Below are 17,968 nucleotides of genomic sequence, written 5' to 3'. Positions count from 1 at the left end.
GAAATATTCAATAAGGTGTTGTTAGGTTTTGTAATAAGCATCTTGTGTCATGGCCTTTCTAATAAACTTGAGTAGGTGTAGGAATAGTTTGCTCACAGAGGCTTTACACCAAGAAGAGGTGGTAAAACTAACCAGGGTTTGGTGCAGTGTGCTCTGCCTTTCTCACTCCCCTGTGGAAGGCTGGCATTACAGGATCATTCTGCCATTCAGCTTTAGAACAGCTCTTTCATTTCGATCAAATCCATCAGATCTCACAGTCACTACATTTTTAGAATGTTTCCAAGCGTGGAGATATCAGAAGAAAACAGCATTCTGTACTGATAACCAGTAATCCAGATAAGGGAGAGATAAGCTTCCAGGCATGAGACCAGCTTCAATTAGAGCTCATACCTTAGACACAGAGTAATTAATTACAGGCATAAATCCATAGGAAAGCAGACTTCATTAGTTCTTGTGTTCCTGAACTGTGTTTTGGAATAGATGCCGAGTGTGAAGGTAAGAAGCAGTAGCAAACCCCCAGCATTCCTTTCAGATGAGTTATATGAAGATCTTGATTGGTTTGGGGGTTGTGTTTTTCCCTGGTTTATGTGAAATTTGCTGCAAAAGCAAATATGCTGCTCGTGAGAATGGCATCCTGGCCTGCTGCAGTGAGTATAGTCATACTGAAAGGCCGTGTTTAAAGCTTTAAAAAATCATATACAATCCTTGGTTTGCCTCAAGGTTAGTTCAATTCAAAATGGGAGAGCATTAGACTCCTAGAACATGACCTCATTTGAGAATGTAAGCACTTTTTAAAGGCAGATTTTTGTCAAGAAAGACCTTGTATGTGAGCTCAGCCCTCTGAATTCTTCACTGTGTGAGACAAGCATGGCTCCTCTAGCACAGGAGACATTAAATATTGCCAAGCTAAACGAGGTTCCAGTTCTTTTATGTGAATCCCACTGTTTACACAAGCAAAAAGTGACCAAACCCTTTGCAAATAATCACCATATTTTGTGTCACTTATATTAACTTCTTCAGCTCTTAAGCCATGAATCCAAAGTTCTGATGCATGCATTGAAACAACTCCGGGTTCTTTTTTTCTGTAGCTCTTGTCAGATCATGCTTGAAACAACTGACCTTTCTAGAAACTCCCACTGTAGAAGGCACATTCAGTCTTTTCTATTGCACAGAACAAAAACTGCTTACAGAACAGCTGACCACCTCAGGTTAATCACTCAAGCAAGAGTGAGTAGAGCAGGGAGACCAGTGTTGGTGCTCTCTGGAAGGTCTGCTGGACTGGAGGAGAATTGCTGTACCAGAGGCTCAAGCACTGAGCTGGAGAGGGAGAATTGTCCAGGACTGTCCTGGTGCTGCAGGGATGCCCAGAGGTCACAGACTTTTGGCCAGCAGGCATCAAGTCTGCAAAGCCTAATCTTGGTTCAGGGTCTGGGGACACTTTGGTGGTACTGCTAGTTAAACTATCCCTTTGTATTCTGCATTAGACATAATGATTCCAGATCCATCCCTTCTGCACCAGCTCCCTTTGTAGGCCTGTCCTGTGTCTATTCCTTGGAGATAATCCCCAGCAGATGGCAGGGGTCTGTCCTGGTGCCACACTCCTGGCTGTCCCTGGTTGACTTCAGCAGACAGAAGAATCCTGAACATCTCAGAGTTACTCCTCCACTTAAGCCACAGTGTGTGGTGGGAAGGAAGGGATCTGGGGGAGGTGTTTGGTCCACTCCACCCCCTCAGTGCTGACACTGGTCCTGCACTTACCCTTGGTGCAGCAGATGGACCATGGGGGTCGGGGTGTCACCCCCAGCTCCGGCAGCGTGTCAAGAAGGATTCATTAGTGCTCCTCATGGCAGCACTCGCTCCCTTCTGTGCTCCCTGACCCCCAGCAGCGAGGTCAGAGCACAGCTGTGCCTGGGGAATTGGGGACACCATGCTGCAGAAGAGAGGTGGCCTGGAGAGACGATGTCCCTGTCCTCAGCAAGGGACACCTCACCCGCGGAGGGTCACCCTGGCTTTCTGTCTCTCCACCCTTCGCCCTCATAGCACACTCCTACCCCGAGTGCCCATCAGGAGACACAAGGGTTAAAATCTGTAGGACCTGAGGGTTTAAAAGAAAAAAATCTCCTTTGCTGAATAATCACAAAAAGCAGCGGATCTTTCCTCGAAGTTGTAATGTATCTCCACCAGAAAACTGTAAATGTTTCTGCAGTATTTATGAGACCGACGTGGAAGCTTGTGTGTGAGCTTGGTCTGTGCTCGCTGTCCATGTAGGAACCCGTCTGTGCAAATGTCCTCGAGTTTTGTTTGGTTTTAATGTCCTAGAGATTGCCTCTTCCAGAGATGGGTTTAGATCAAGCAGCTTTCAGAGGATGCATCAGGTAACCAACCCATGGCGGGTTCGACAAAGGACCAAAATCAATCTTTACAAATACTTCAGTGTCAGATTTTGAAATCTGGTTCGTACAAACGCTCGTGCCAATGTAACTTGATTACGCAAATGCCCGTGAAAAGCAAATATGAGGTTTGAGCACGGCTAAAACCACCTCCTCTTTGAAGGGAAAAAAAAAATCAAGTGAATATTCATAGGCGAATTGTGCAATGTTTGACGTAGCTCTAGGGCTGGTCGGAGACGTGTGCGCCTGGTTTCCCAACAGGCCTGGCACCGGGGCGTTGTAGGAACGCCGCTCGGTAGAGGCCCTGGGCGTGCCTTTCACTGAAATTCGGTAGTTTTGGTCACAGACGGACTGCGAGTTTATACAAAAAAAAAAAAGGAGGGGAGGAGCGGGGGTGGTTGTGGGCTTGGGTGCGGGCTGGCCGGTGGCTCCGCGGTGGTTTCACGGCGGCAGCGGCGGGCGGAGCAGCGCGGTGCGGGCCGAGCTGAGCCGAGCCCGGCGCGGCCGCTCCGCCATCCCCGGCAGCGCGGGCGGGGCCGCCTCCGGAGCGCCGCGCCGGGAACGCGGGACTCGGCGGCGCCCGCGCCCCCATTGGTCGAGCCCGCCGGGAGGCCCCGCCCTCCCGGCTCTTCCGGCTCTCTCATTGGGCGCCGCCGCGGGACCAGCCGTAGCCCCGCCCTCCCGGCTGGCCGGCCAGTCAGAAAATGGTTGCCGGGCAGGTTGAAAGGGCCGCCGGCCAATGGAAGGGCGGGCAGCTGGCGCGCGCGGCTCACGCAGCGCCCCCCCGCGGGAGCCGCGGGCGGAGGGAAGGGCGGAGCGGAGGCTGCCGGGGCCCGGCGGGGGTGGCGCTGCCTCCGCCTCCTCCCGGCCCGAGTCCCAGCCCCGGCGAAGGGAGGGAGCGCTGCCGGCCGCGAACGAACGGGGCTTCCTCCGCTCCCAGGTGGGGCGCCGGGCGGGAGGCGGCGGGAGGGCGCGGGGCTGGCAGCCGCGGGCAGGGGGAGGGCGGCAGCGGTCGCGGGGTGACGGCGGGGCACGGCGGGAGGCCGAGGCGGGGGCGGCGGGAGCCCCGACGGCGCGGGGGGGGGCCCTGCCGGTGAGGGGCGGAGGGGCAGCCGGCGGTGCGGAGGGAGAGGAGGGGACGGCGGGGACAGGTGGAGCGCACGGCGGGCCCCGGGGCGGTGCGGGGCGGACAGACGGCGGCCCCGGGGAGCCGGGCTGGGCGCGGGGGCAGAGCGGCGCCGGGTGCGGGTGCGGCCCCGGGGAGCCGGGCTGGGCGCGGGAGGAGCGGCCGGAGCGCGGGCGGCGGTGGAAGTTGTTCGCGCAGTTATAATTAGCCCGGCCGGGGTCCGAGCGAGCCGGGCGGAGGGAGGAAGGGGGAGGAGTGTAACTTTTCGCAGCTCGGGAAGCCCAAGGTTGTCTCTGGTTACCGCTGCCCACGGCCGCGGCGGGGGCGGGACGGCCGCAGGAAGCACCGACGCTCCTTCCACAAAGGCCAAATGGTGGCAGGAGCCGCGGGAGGGCGGCAGGAAAGCGCTCCCCCTGAATCCCGGGCGCTCCATCCTGGCTCTCCTGATCGCTGCCGCTCCGTGCTTGCGACTCGTGGATAAGCTGCATTTTTAATAGCGGGTTTTGCTGGGTTTAATAAACGTGTGTTAGTCTGGGCTACGAGCAGGTGGATGGGACTGGAGGAGCGTAAGATTGGTCGCTGTGCATATTGCAGATTGAGCTCGCGAATAGGTGCAGTTAATAATTTCTGCCCTAGTTAGGCCTGGAATTTTTCGAACTGTGTTGGAATGCTCGTTTCTAAAAGCATAGGTGGGGGCCTTATGCAGTAGTTTTCCACTTTATTTTTTGATGTGGCTAAAATTCCATAGTTCGGGCAGTTAACTGTAATGTGGGAAATTCCATTAACATTTAAATGATGCTGTAATTTCAAAATTCTAAAGTGACCCCTAAACACGTACTAGAAAGGGAAGACAGAAAGTCATCCACTAGAGATATAATTCATAATGATTTGCAGCTACTCTGTCTTCTATAGTTGTTTTTTTTTTCCTAACAGATTGTAAAATTTACACCTAATAACCTTACATTTTGTACTTCTTCCTGACACTTAACCCAGTGTGCCTAGAAATCATACAGGGCAAAAGTCAAAACCTCCACAGTTACTTCTGCAGGAATCCTTTGAAGTATCTAATAAAGAAATTAAATTTGAAAACTTCTTGACTTCATCTCCTTCTAGCAAAATATTGGACTTCTAAACCACAAGTAACAGTTCTATTTTTTTTATCCAGTGCTTCTAATTCTGTTGGGTTTGGGGTTTTTTACCTAAGGTGCTGAAATCTAAAACTTTTCAAGATGTTGTCTTGCTTGTTAGCGTTGTGAAGTTGTTTTAGCATTAAAGAATCCTAAAACTCTAAAACATGTGTTTTTATATTTAGTGTATAGAAAATGCAGTGACTGCACACATCTCCCTGTGACCTAACAAGTACACTTAAATGAACGTCAATAGTGACCACCTGAAGTCCTGCTGTTTCAGAGCAAATAGGTTATGAATCTTCATTTATCTCCTTATTTGAGTTTCTTTATTTTGTAATTATTTACAGATAGCGTGGATATCATTATACTGGGAAAGAAGTCAGCTTCGAGGAGGAGGAGGAGGGAGATGTTAATGTGTTTGTTGCTGTGGGTTAGGTTTGGCTTGCTGAGGTCACGGGCGTTTTACTGCTGTTTTACTGCATTTTTACAGTTCCGAGGTTCTGTAAGCGGAGGAGCCCTTTGCTAGCATCAGGCTATGAGTTGCTATGTAAGATGAACTGTAGGCGTTTACTTGCCCGTCTGTCTGAATGTAAGACTGCCTTTCACTATGTATTATTTTAAGATTTGTGCAATAATGTGTGAACTCTGGGTTTTCGCTCACCAAGGGCTGTGTTGTGCAGCCAGTGCTGATCCTTGCTCCTGCGGTGCATTTGTGATTTGAGGTTTGCCGTAGCTGGGTCGGGTGTCTGTGTGTGTGATGTGCACAAACTGGCATGTCACATCCACTGCTGCCTGCAGGCTCTTAGCCCCTGCAAGGCCTTCCATCCTTGGAATTTGTACACTGTTTGGTGCTCCGGGTGGAGGTGAGACCTCAAGAGCATGGATCCTGCGATTCCCTCCACGTTTCCCAGCCTAGCCCACAGTTTACTGTCCCTTCAGCCTTTTCACGTTTCCCAGTTACCAATGCCTTGAGCTAATCATGATTTAATCCATGTAGTCTCTGGCCATACTGCAGATGTTGCTATGTCAGGGAGTTTGATGGAACTGCTGCCACATTGAACATTAGACACAATCACAGGACTCCTTGTCATCTGCCTCCTCATACTGGTTTTGTGTATGCTGAAAAAGAGGAAAGTTGTAGAATTAAATAAAAATCTAGCTTCTTTTGCAGCCTGTAAGCATTACGGGATAATTGTGAAATGTAGTTCTTCACAATGCACGGTATTCTCTCTCCTGATTATGTAATTTTGGAGATGATTGCAGTTGTAAATTGGTGTTCAATAACCGTAGGAAGTAGCAGTGCAAGTCCTTATCCTAAAGCCTAATGCTCAGAGGATCAGCATTCTGCAATACTCATTTACAAAATATAATTTCCACATTTTATGTGTTCACAGGTAAAACTGTTAGGTCCTCTTATTTCAGTGTATTTGTGAATTTTAGGGGGTTTAACCCACATTTATCTGCTTTAATAGAATTTACCACAAATAATTTAAAAATTTGTATTGAATTGTGTGCTTAATGCTTCTAGTTAAAAAAATTAAAAACCACGACATGGTAATTAAATACTCTGATTTTGGGTTTTTTTTTTTTTTCCTCTTAAGTTGCCTCATCCTACCTCAGTGGATGGCTTGGCCTCTGGGATAGCTCAAGGCTCTTGGATGACCACGCTTTATGCAAAATCCAGAATCTTCCTGCCTGGACTCCTCTCTGTTTTCTAAGGGTAACTACTTTGTATGTTTTTATGAAATTGTATCTTATGCCTAGGACATGTTCTGGTAATGGGCTGCAGATGTTATATGTGGATTAGAATGGTAAACTGAAATATGTCTTTTAAAAATGAGATATATAATATAAAGTGAGGTAAAAACTTTGGTTTGAGTATTCTGAATTTCCTTTACTATTTTTTCCTTGATAAGGAGGGAATTATTACAATGCAATAAAACATTGCTTTAAGATCACATTCTTATTGGAAATTACTTAACTGAGATGTCACTCTTACGGTAAGATCCACTGTTCAGCTGCTAAAATTGAGTGTTGCAGTTCTGCCTTGTGAGAAGGTGGCACTTTGGATACTGAAGTAAAGTTGTATACTACAAGAGAAAATTCAATGATTTCGGATATGGTTATTGAAAGAATAAATGCACAGTCTTCTGTCAGGAAAAGAGCTTTTTTCTTGTTTGCTTTCACTGTTAGATCCAGTTTTTTCTGTTAAAAGTATGGGCATGCCAATTTTTAACATTTAATAAGCTGTAACTTCCTTTATTAGCAGATCTTTTAGATCACTGTAGCCCTAAAAGGTGTGTCAGTGTTATGTAGGGGAATGCATCTAGTATCTCTGTTGGAGGCAAATGTGGGATTGAGAACTGTTAGTTGACTAGAACAAGCTGTGAACAGGTCTGGCATTGCATTTACAGCTCGAATGATCCTTTGTTTCTCCAGTGAAATGCTTTGGTGGAACCATGGTGGTTTGGTTCTTCTTGTTTCCTTTATGAGTCTTAGGTTCTCATTTAATTATAGTTTAGTTTTACTATGGGAGTTTCTAGGTTTAGTAACCCTTGATTATGTATTAGCTTTTGCCAGCTACTATTGATTCTTAGTTTAAATTATTCCAGGCCTTTCTTCCACTTAAAAAAAAAAATCCACCCAGAATCCCTGAAAAAACCTTCCTAAACACACTCCCATTGAAAATATACACATGAGATTTATTAATAAATGTGGAACAAGATACACAAGTGACAGGCAAGAGTGATAGGGGTTTAGTTTGGGGTTTTTTATGGGTGGAAGTTTCTCTCTACTGAGCACTGGAACCCACTTGTTGTAGCTGTGGAAGGTACAGATCCTAATAGAGTTCCTTTTTCAGAGTGAAATGCCATGCTCTGAAACTCAGCTGCCACAGTTTGTAAACCAAAGCTCTTATCAGTGCTTTGTGAAATGAAATGAGAGTAAGGAACTTAGAAAGATGTCCTTAAGTGCAGGAATTTTCCAGATCCCAGTAGACATAACATAAACAGGTTGTTTTGGGGGTTTTCAGACTAACTTTTAAATCAAAGTAAAACTCCTTTCCAAGTGCTTCCTGAACATCACTTCAGCTCCTAAAATATTTGTGTATGATACAGGTTTATTTTCTACTTCCACACATAGTGAAATAGCATTAAAGAATCCTAAAAACTCTAAAACGTGTGTTTTTATATTCAGTGTATAGAAAATGCAGTGAAAGACAGTGGGAACATTATTAATTCCAGAATAATTCTGTACTAAACTCAGTCTTCCTCTCATTCCTTTCCTGTACCTAATGAATGCTATTCAGGCTAGTCTGACTTTCAAAATGTGGGGAAATCCTTAGGTGTGGGTTTTTTTCTGTTTTGTTTGCAGAGTTGTTGTGTGTGTGTTTGTTTTGGGGTTGTTTGTTGTTTTTGCTGGGGTTTCTTGAGTCTGAACAGTAGCCTGTCTTGGTTCTGTGTTCCAGTTCTTTGTACCAGACTGTGGGTGTGTTACAGGTCAGGATTTGTTGACCAAAAAGTTGACATTAAGTCTTCTGTCTTTGAGCAGCCATTTTCTGGTGATTTGACTGCTGTGGAGAAGCTGTTGCATAGGAGTTTAGGTATGGGAGTGAGCTGGTAGGACTGCACTCCTCCCTGTATGCACACTTTTAGTCACTTGTGCCTTCTCCAGCAGTTACTCATCTTGGCTAAACTGGGGCAGGGCTGAGGGGGATGGGGAGGCAATGGATTTAAGCACACTTCTGGACGTTTGGAAGCATCTTCAGGTCTAAACTTTTTCCGTTTGGTGTTTCCTAAGGCATTTAGTCCTTCCCTCATTGCTCAGGGTAACAGGCAAGATGTAGTGTGGGGATCTCCAGCTCAGAGATGTTCTGTGTGCTCTGACAGCTTACACTGTTATGTAAGGCATGTCCAAGTGATCAGCACTAAGCCTGGATGGAAGGAAGGGATTTGTGCTGTGTCTGTTAACTGCACCTTCAGCCTTTCCATTTCCTTGTGCACTTTCTACTATGTGAAATACCAATAGCCAGTCCAGCACTTGATTAAAACTGCTTGTGAAGTTGTGTTGCCTAAAAATGTGTGTCAGGTAGGGGAAGGATTATCATTAAAAATAGTGTACAGCATACATCAAATAATTCTGGGGAACAGCTGTAACTGTTGGGGTGTTTGTCTTCCTTTGCACTTCTGCAGATGGATGTGTGCTTGTGAGATGTGTCCATGGAGAGAGGGGAAAGCAGAGCACCAGTTTGTCAGCCAGCCTTGGTCAGTCCCTAACACTGATCTACAGCCCAGAGAGTCTGTCTGTCTTTACCCTTACATGGTTTCTATAGTTACAAGACAAAGGAGACTTTGAAAGGGAATTGCCCAAATTACAATAGCAAGGAATCTCTTAATTTTGATTTTAATACCTAAGTTGCATTACTGCAAACTGGACAGGCAGCTTTCACTCATGAGGTGCTTACACACCTGCAGAGCTGGTAGTTTTGTCCTGTAAGAAAAAGTAGTATTTCAAAATTTGAGGCAGTCTTGTTCTGAAAAATACAGCAGTGTGGCTGTAGAGAAAGGATCAAGCAAGTTTGAATTTAGTAATACTCTAAAAAGAAAAGCCATAAGGTACCACTGTGAATTCAGTTATCTTTACCTGGATCGTAAAGGCCAGGTACAAGGCCAGATACTTTATTGATGATCTTGCTATTTAAACATATTTAGTGGTAAATAAATAACTGTTGTGTAGTTTAATACAGAGCATGAGAAGTTTGTGTTCAGACAATATTAACCGTGGCACTTGTGTTTCATACTCTCATTTTTAAGCTCTTCCCTACTGAAAAATAAAACTCTGTGAGGTCCTAAGTTCTAAACATTGTTTAACTTTTTAGTTCTCCCTCATATTCCAAAAAAGTTTTTTAAGTAGTAGTTTGCTCAGCTAGAAGTAATTGAGGGCTTTCACATTGCTTTATTCCTTGAGAGTGTTCCCAGCTGTACTTCAGCCGTGTGTCAGTGGCAGCTGCACTGTCAGGCCGTGTGACAGATGGAGCTGAAATGGTGGCACGGGCCCTGCATTGTCCACAACACGTTGCAATGTGAATTTTTCTTGGTAGCCTGGAATGTTTCTCCTGAGTAGCTGTGCCCTGACCAGGCCTGTTTGTTTGGTATGGTGTGGATTTACCAACCAGGGATGTGATTCCTCCCTCCCAAGTTTTTTCAAACCCTGGTATGGTGTAGGATTACAGTGCTTGGATGCTTCTTCCCATCCTAGCAGGGAGGAGTTGCAATGAAATGTCCTCCATGGAGGACTGGAAGGAACTGAGGAACATGCTGAATTTCTGTGTAGACTCCATTGTAGTTCAGTGATGTGAATAGATGGTTTGGTACTCCCAAATACTGAGTTCACTTGCTTCCTTTTCTCTCTATCTGAAAAATTATTTTCATTAAAAAAGCATTCTGCCATAAATGGGCTGTGGCTCAGTTTGCATTACTATAATGGGAGAGGATGAGAAGATGCCAGGAAAAAAGTTGAGATGTGTTGCTCCTTATTGTTTCTGCGTTTTTCATGACAAAAGATTTTAAAATAGATCATCTGAACAGAAAAAAAAATTGTTGTGGAACTTTTTCAAGTTCAAGAAGAGGGTGACTTAAGTTTGCTGCTTTTATAATTGAACAGCTATGTGAGGACCTTACATTTGAAGTTGGCATAAACTTTTCATTTTTATTTCGTTTATTTACTTACAAATCACAGAGTTATCAGATTGGCACATTCCTAAATCCTGTTAGGTGACCCAGTTTTGTGAGATGTGAGTAGGTTCCTGGAATTAAGCTGGAGTGAGGAGAGTGCAGTTTTTGAAGACTTTGCTTTGGTGTGCCCAGATTGTGCTGCTCTGAGCTGATGGAAGGGCTGACACTGCTCCTCTCTGATCAGCAACTGGAGGTTTGTGTGTGCACGGCTGCTTGTTTGCCTCACCACCAGAAATTGAAGTGGGATAAGCATTGCATAATTAAATAATGCCATCAGCATCTTCTGCTGCAAAGTAATGCTGTGAAAGAGAGCATCTGACTCTGAATTTTGGGTTTGGGATGAGGTGTCAATGGCAGTGCTACAGCAGAACAAGGTACTTAAAAATACACAGAAGTGTGTTAAGGATCTGATCCAATCAGAAATTCTTGTGTTAGAAAGTAAAGCAAAAGGCCTGATAAAATGTAGATTAGCTGCTAACAAAGGGGCTTTGTGTCTTTTGTAGGTCAGCAGCTGAGTGTGTTTGACAAGAACTGAAATTTAATGTCTCCTGTAGCAACCATGACACTAGTCATTTTAAAATCCACTGTACCACTGGTACTCTGGTTTTTATTAGCCTTTTACAAATTTTTGTGTAACCTCTGAAGTCATCTTGCTCCTGGAGGGGAGAGTAGAGGATCCTTACTGTTAGGCAATAAATCAGTGTTAGGCAGAATTTCTAAAATGTAAGGTAGTACTATGTTTGTTTATTTTAAAAACACATCTTGAGAGTGGGGAGTATGTTAAGTAGAAACATTTTAAAGTTGGGGCAAATAGTGTTTCTTGCACTTCGTTTTCATAGTCAAGTGCTGTTGTACTCAAGCATTGTTTCATGTTTGTAAAATGCTCTGGGACAAATTTTATGAAGGAAATTTGTGGAATTAAAAAGGGGGTGTCTGCCTATAGGAGCATGAAGTATTTAGTCTAACAAGACTACTGTTTGAATTGAAAAGTAAAACACATGATATTAAGTTGTTTCTGTGAAATTATACATCCTTGCATATCATAGTCTGCTTGCTCTTTAAGCTTGCTTACAGAATTTAAATACTAGCACATTTTTGAGATGTTAGGAATTAACATCATTTTTATAATTCAAAGAGATAAGAATAGTATGTCCTGTGTGTCTAACAAAGTATAAATGTGTATTTTAAAAATATATTAAGAGCAGTAAATTATCAAAACCAAGCATTCTGAATGTGTGATATGTCAGAATTGCTGTTTCCTGTGTGGTCATATCTTCATTCCCTTATGGGTGTAAATTTTGGTCGGTTTAATTAATTGAGAGAAAAACAAACAAACCCCACTAGTGTGCAGTGTATGGGAATGATGGTGCTTAGTGAATGAAGAGCTGTTTTGTTGCATAACTTTTGTTCTTACAGTGATGCTGTGAGGTAATGCTTGAGGTAGTACACAACATTTAAGTGCTACTTGAATGGAGAGTTCTCAATTTTATTGTGAGTTTATGATTTGCATAAATTGTTTCCACTACGACAGTCAGTATATTTAGCTGTAGTCTACTTGTACCACATAAATGTGATTTTCCATAGATTGTGTCAAAAATTAGCAGTTACTGACATTATTGTGAATAGTTTGAGGATCCTTGACACACACACACACACACACACACATACACACACTGCCTCCCCAGAATGCTTTTATATTTTGTGCCTGAACTTTGTATCCATATTTGTTCTGATTTTGTTGTAATGGAGCGCTCAGTACTGGCTGAGTCTGTTTACTCTTAATGGGGTGCTGGAGTGGGAGAGGGATACATGATCAGTGTGGGATGATGACCCAGGTGAACAGGTACACCACTTCCAGACACCTTCTGGTTTTCAAAGAGATTCAGCTCGTGCTGTGGCACTTCAGCAGAAAACTTTGGAGAAAATCAGGGTTCCAAAGTTAAAAAGTTGCAGAGGTGGTAAGATTGCAAGTAATTAAAGTTTGTTGCTGTTTCAAGAGTGACTGTGCTGAAGATAGACCAGGCTACTCCCTACTAAGTAAAAATGCAGTCCTAGGACAAGTTGAATTTTATCCAGGTATGTCCTTAAAAGAGCAGAAAGTGTTTACTATTGAGAAGTGTGACACCTAAAGCCCTGCAGCAGCTGTTTTCTCTCATGTGTCTTGCTGAGGAGGATGCACTGCTTGCTTGCTTTCTGTTCCTCCAGAGGAGCAGAGTTCTCCAAAGCCTTGTCTGGGCAGATGGGCATAGCCATGGAGCCCTGCAGATCTGGAGAAACCCTGAAAGTAAAAGAGGCTTTCTCCTGCTGCCTCCTCCTTGTCCCCAAAAGTCCAGCAAGAGGCGAGCAGCTGGCAGCTGCAGCCATCAGCTGAGCTGTTGCTGGCAGCACCCAGTGCTCACATGAAAAGGAAGTTGGGAGGCCCTCAGCAGCATGCAGGGTCTGGATCATTGTGCATGAAGGATCTGCCCTTAATCTGCCACTGGTGTCTAATTTATGATTGCTTCATTTTTTTAATAGTTTAGGAACAAGGTGTCTGTATTCATGGACACTTTAGGATGTGTGTAACTAAGATTTTACCAGTGTTTTCTGTGCAGAGTACACTCCTTTTATGTGTTTATATGAGTGATTGCATAGGGCTTGTTGTCCCTAATAAAACTCTTTAGACTTGGGATGGTAATTGCAAAGTACCCAAGCAGGTATTTGTTTGGATTTTAGATCTGTGTGTCCAGTTTTTTTTTACCACATTGTTCTAGACCTACTGTATTTCAGTGCAAGAGCACACAAAGCAGAATGAAAGCAACTAAATTCTATTTTTTTTCCTTCCCAAATGCTGTTTGATAGCTTCCTGCCTGATGTTCTTAGTGTGAAGTCAGTGGCAGGTTGTGAACCCATTGTCTCTCTGTGAGCTCAGTGGCCCAGCCAGATTTCCTCCCACATTTAACCAAATTACCAAGATGTGGAATGGATATAAGGATCCCATGGAAGGCCCTGATGTTGGTCTTGCTGTAAAACAATTTTGGGTCACCAAAGAAAAAAAGAGAAGAATCAGCCCTACATAGTTCTGTATGTATGTATGTTCTCAGAGATGTTAGAGCAAGACATTAGAATGGCTTAATGAGATCAAAATGGGTGTTGAAAACTAGCTTGAAATCTTACCTGCTGTACCCAAGAATGAACTTTAACATAGAAATTATGAAATATTCTGTAGTTTGATCCTTAATACAAGCATCTATTTTATTTCATGTGGACAGTCAGATATACTTAGAAGTATATAGCTTTATAAAAAAAGGGTTAGTATATTTCTTCCACGTTTTCTGTTTAGGAAGAAAGTTGCCATGAAACAATATAGCTGGAAAGTGCATGTTTTCAGTGGAAGTACTATTACCTCTTGATGTTCTGTGACATCAAAAGTCTGAGCTAACCAGTCCATTGTACACTAGAGACTTTTCAGAATTGTCTGTTGGGCCTGCCCAAGGTTAACTCAGGATTTTTGTCTTGCAGGTTCATGTTGGGGAGAGGCCTAAAGCGCAAGCTGAGTGACTATGAGGAGAGCATGGCTGGTCTCTCGAGTGCCTTTGACTCCAGTCGAGGTCTGTCCTACCCCCTCAAGAGGCAGCTGGTGCTCAACATGTGCCTCACCAAGCTGCAGACGTACAAAATGCTGGTGGAGCCCAACCTGCACCGCTCCGTGCTCATCGCCAACACCGTGCGCCAGATCCAGGAGGAGATGAGGCAGGAGAGCAGCCAGCAGCCAGTGAGCATCTGCCCTGGCATTGCTCCTGCTGCTCACAGCTACCCAGGGATGGAGGCCCCTGGCATCTCCCTGCAGCTGCCTGCAGGGGTTGGTCAGCAGGAGTCCCACTGCTGTGAGCTGCGCTCCGTGGAGGACCCCATTGAGAGCAGCCTGCTGATCGTGTCAGATGATGACATGTCATCTGCTATTTCATCTATTCTGAAGGATTTAGACTTTGTAGAAGATATCAGCCCACCTACTTGTCTGATTCCTACTGGAGATGACCAGCCAAAGTTTCCAGAAAATACTGGTCTGAAACTAGAAGATGACAGACAGGATTTGAAGGGAGCTGAATGTGTGTTTGGTTCCTTTGAGATTTCAAATTCAACCAGTTACTTGAAGGATTTGGCAATAGATGACATTTTTGAAGATATTGACACTTCAATGTATGATTCAGACTTCTGTTGCCCTCCCCTGATGCCGCCCAGATCACCATCTCTTGCTACAGAAGAACCATTGAAAACCTTCCCATCTTGTAATTCTTCTTCAGCAAACAACATTCAGATATGCAGAACAGATCTGAGTGAGTTGGACCACATCATGGAAATTCTCGTTGGATCCTGATACTTGTTTTACCCAAAGATACTTTTAGACTGCCACTTGCATTTGGTTTCAGGATAAAAGCCACTGGAATAGTTGTAAAGAATTCTTTTAAAAGCAAACTAAATAATAATTTGTCCATAGTAGAATTTTCTAAATAATTCCAAAACTCATAAACCAAAAAAGTGGCAGATTTTAAAAAAGAAAAAAATTATTTATCAGAACTGTGCAATCATCATTTTCCTTCCAGGGTGTATGTGGAACAATGGGCACATACCCTCATCACCCCTCATGCCTCTTTCAATAAACTTTTTTATGTGCAATTTTTAATTTGACAGAAGAATTTACATGCAAAGCAAATTTCATATGAGGTGATCTTTTACAAAGCCTCCACTTTATTTTTAATATCAGAGTCTATGCCAAGCTGGCATCTGTCAAGTTGCAGAGTTAGATTGCGTGGATTGCAGACACGTTCTTAGAGATGGGTATATTTTAAAAATGAGACACGCTTTGCTTTCTTTTGGTCAGAAAAGCAGATCAAGACACTTACCAACAAAGTCTCTTGCATTTTCTAAAGCATTCAGAACTATTTATTTTTGTAAATTTTATAGTCTTTCTACATTTTACTACGTTATTTCATCATAGTTCAAATATAATGGACTTCTAGTTGGATGTGTTTAGCACTACCTCTGAGCTGAAATGCTTTAACTCTTTCCAGTGCTTCATCTGAGACTGCAAATCTTTTTGTTTCTGTTTCTGTCTGGGGGAAAGTACTTCTAACTCATTAAGTTGATCCTTTGACAGTGACCTAGCTGATTTGTGAAATCAAGGGTATTCAATGTTTAAAAACTTTTAAGTATTTACAAATTAATTTATATGTAGATTGTGCAATTTAACATTTTTCTGTCAGTATTATGTGCTTAGATTTTGAATAATCTTGGCGTTCTTTAAATTAAAATTTACTGTGTACAGGTAGCTTTTTATTCTCTTTTGGAAAACACTGTCCTTCAACCCTGCTTTCACTACAGATTTTAAGATGATTTTTTTTATGTGCAATATTATTTAAAGAGATACACATTTTTATACCTGGCATTGGTGGGAAGAAACGCTTCAAACTTAAAACCTCTAGCACCTTTGGAGGATACTCACTCGGCCAACATTTCTGCATCCTTTGAGAAGCCAAGCTGAGAGCACTGAGAACACATCACCCTGTGCTGGGACAGCCCTGGGGACCCACCCAGTGCTGGGGGCTCTGGGCTTTATCTGGTTTTCCATCAGGCAGGTTGGGTTCTGTGTTTCAGCCTGGACTGAGGTCTAGATCGATCCCTGCTGTCGTCTTCTGAGTTTCACACTTGCACATTGCTTTTCGGTTTGGATTTTGTTTTTATTTTTTCCTTCTTTTTTTTTTTTAATTATAAAACTTTTACTTTGTTCTTGAAAGCTGCAGCACCTATCTTGGAAACTTGCAGTTGTAAAACCTTATCTATGGTTTGTTGTATTTTTTGGGGTTTTGTTGTTCTGCTGAGACTTTTTATGAGTGGAGTGTCGGCAGAGGGGAAAAAATGTTGCCAGTGTGTTGCATCTCACAGAAGTTGAAATCCTGGCCCTGTTGAAGGGGCTAGGGTGTCACCTGGTATTTCTAGTCTTAACTGATGCTGTGGCACACCTGCCTTGTGCAGAGATCTCCATTTTTTACTGTGACTCTCTTGGTTAACAGTTAGCTGCCGACAGAATTTGGTATCCCAGGCCAATGGAGAACCATTTCAGGTCACATCCTCGCAGCCATCTGGGTTGTTCAGCAACTGAAGGGTATAAATGTATTTATATGCATATATTGTATTGATTCTAATATAAAACTTCTGATCTAAAGCATTTTGAATTGCTGGATAAAGGGATTTGTTTGAAGAGTGTATAACTAGTTGTTGAAGAGGTACAGCTTCAGAATGTACACAGATTGTGCATTGTGTATAGACTACTCTGGCTTTTCCTCAGCCTCTACTTTTGTATTAAAAATATGACTGAATAAATCCTTGAAATATTAAGGGCCTTCTGCACTGTGATGAAACAGAGATGCGGTTAAAAATGTCTTTAAATTCAGTGGTGAGGGATAAAATAAAAAGACTGCATCTAATCTCTTTTTGCATTTGAAAATATGGAATGTTACTATGCAGTAAAGATATTTTGGTATGAAAATTGTATCATATAGCAAATAGTGAACACTTAATAAATCCACTTACCTTGCAGTCTCTACAGAAACGGAAGAGAAGACAACTTGCTTTTCAACATTTATGTACTAAAGTTTTTTGTATACTGCAGCAAAAGATTTAATTGTTGGTAGATCTTTTATCAACAATTCAAAATGCAATTTTTGTACAAGTCCTGGCTACAGAGCTCTGTTTCTAATTGGTTGCTTGTGTCACAGTGCCAAGACCATGAGCTGGTGTGTAATGCAGTTCGGTTATGTTTGGAATTATGTGCAAAGGGAAGTTTAATTTTTAAATATGCACAAATTAATTTTAAAATCCTTCCATGTAAAATGAAGTTAGAGGCTAGTTGTGGTGGACCTATTTATTGTATGTTTGGAAATAAAAGCCACAGTTTTGCATTTAAACCAGTTATATTTTGGAGCCTTTGGTGTGTGACTGTTTTAAAAACAAAGCATAAAAAAATCTATGGCACCCTGCCACCTTTTCTTTGGTCTTTCACTCACAAAGATATAGCATTTTTCAAAGGCATTTGAATCTTTTTTCCTTCTCCATATTCCTCCTCTCCCCCATCCTTTGTCCCTAGAAATAATAAACACCTTACAAACCTGTACAGAAATAATTACCCATCCCAGGCCCCATAACAGGGTTCCACATGAGGTTTCCGCGTACCCTCAAGGATGGATTCCTTTAGGGAAGCACCACAGCTTGAGCTGGGTGCCTTCAAAGAGGGACTGTGAACACTGCAATTCCTGGGCAGTTATGCCTATAACAATAATAATTCAGATTTTTAATAAGGTCTGGGGGTCTTCATGGTGTTTGCTCCTCCATTGCTCAGTGGTCATTGCCTTACACAGCATCTCATCCTCCCAGTTTGGTGTGGGATCTCAGCACCTCAGGACGGAGGTGCAGAGTGGCCAAGACCACCCTTGGGGGGCTCGGGAGTCCTGGAATGTTACCAGAAGTGTCTGGTGGCTGCACTTTGATCCTACACGGGAGACGACGCCTGTATGAGGATGGGAGGATTTCACTGGGTAAATGGTGAAGGGATAA

At 43.4% G+C, this 17,968-nt stretch overlaps 1 protein-coding gene across 3 annotated transcripts; it reads left to right on the top strand.

The window, feature by feature from the left end:
• Positions 1-3,274: 3,274 nt before the first annotated feature.
• LOC131558735 (SERTA domain-containing protein 2-like) lies at positions 3,275-17,767 on the top strand. Of its 3 annotated transcripts, none has more exons than XM_058806724.1 (3): positions 3,275-3,330; positions 6,248-6,366; positions 13,880-17,767. In XM_058806724.1, the coding sequence occupies exon 3, from the start codon at positions 13,884-13,886 to the stop codon at positions 14,733-14,735; it is 852 nt and encodes a 283-aa protein (XP_058662707.1). In that variant the 5' UTR covers positions 3,275-3,330; positions 6,248-6,366; positions 13,880-13,883; the 3' UTR covers positions 14,736-17,767. The 3 variants fall into 3 exon arrangements, with proteins under 3 accessions (XP_058662707.1, XP_058662709.1, XP_058662708.1); XM_058806726.1 differs by lacking the exon at positions 3,275-3,330 and adding an exon at positions 4,698-4,935; XM_058806725.1 differs by lacking the exon at positions 3,275-3,330 and adding an exon at positions 4,698-5,235.
• The last annotated feature ends 201 nt before the right edge of the window (positions 17,768-17,968 follow it).

Source organism: Ammospiza caudacuta, chromosome 6, assembly GCF_027887145.1.
Source record: "Ammospiza caudacuta isolate bAmmCau1 chromosome 6, bAmmCau1.pri, whole genome shotgun sequence".
Classification (NCBI taxonomy): domain Eukaryota; kingdom Metazoa; phylum Chordata; class Aves; order Passeriformes; family Passerellidae; genus Ammospiza; species Ammospiza caudacuta.
This window is presented reverse-complemented; position numbering and strand designations above follow the sequence as displayed.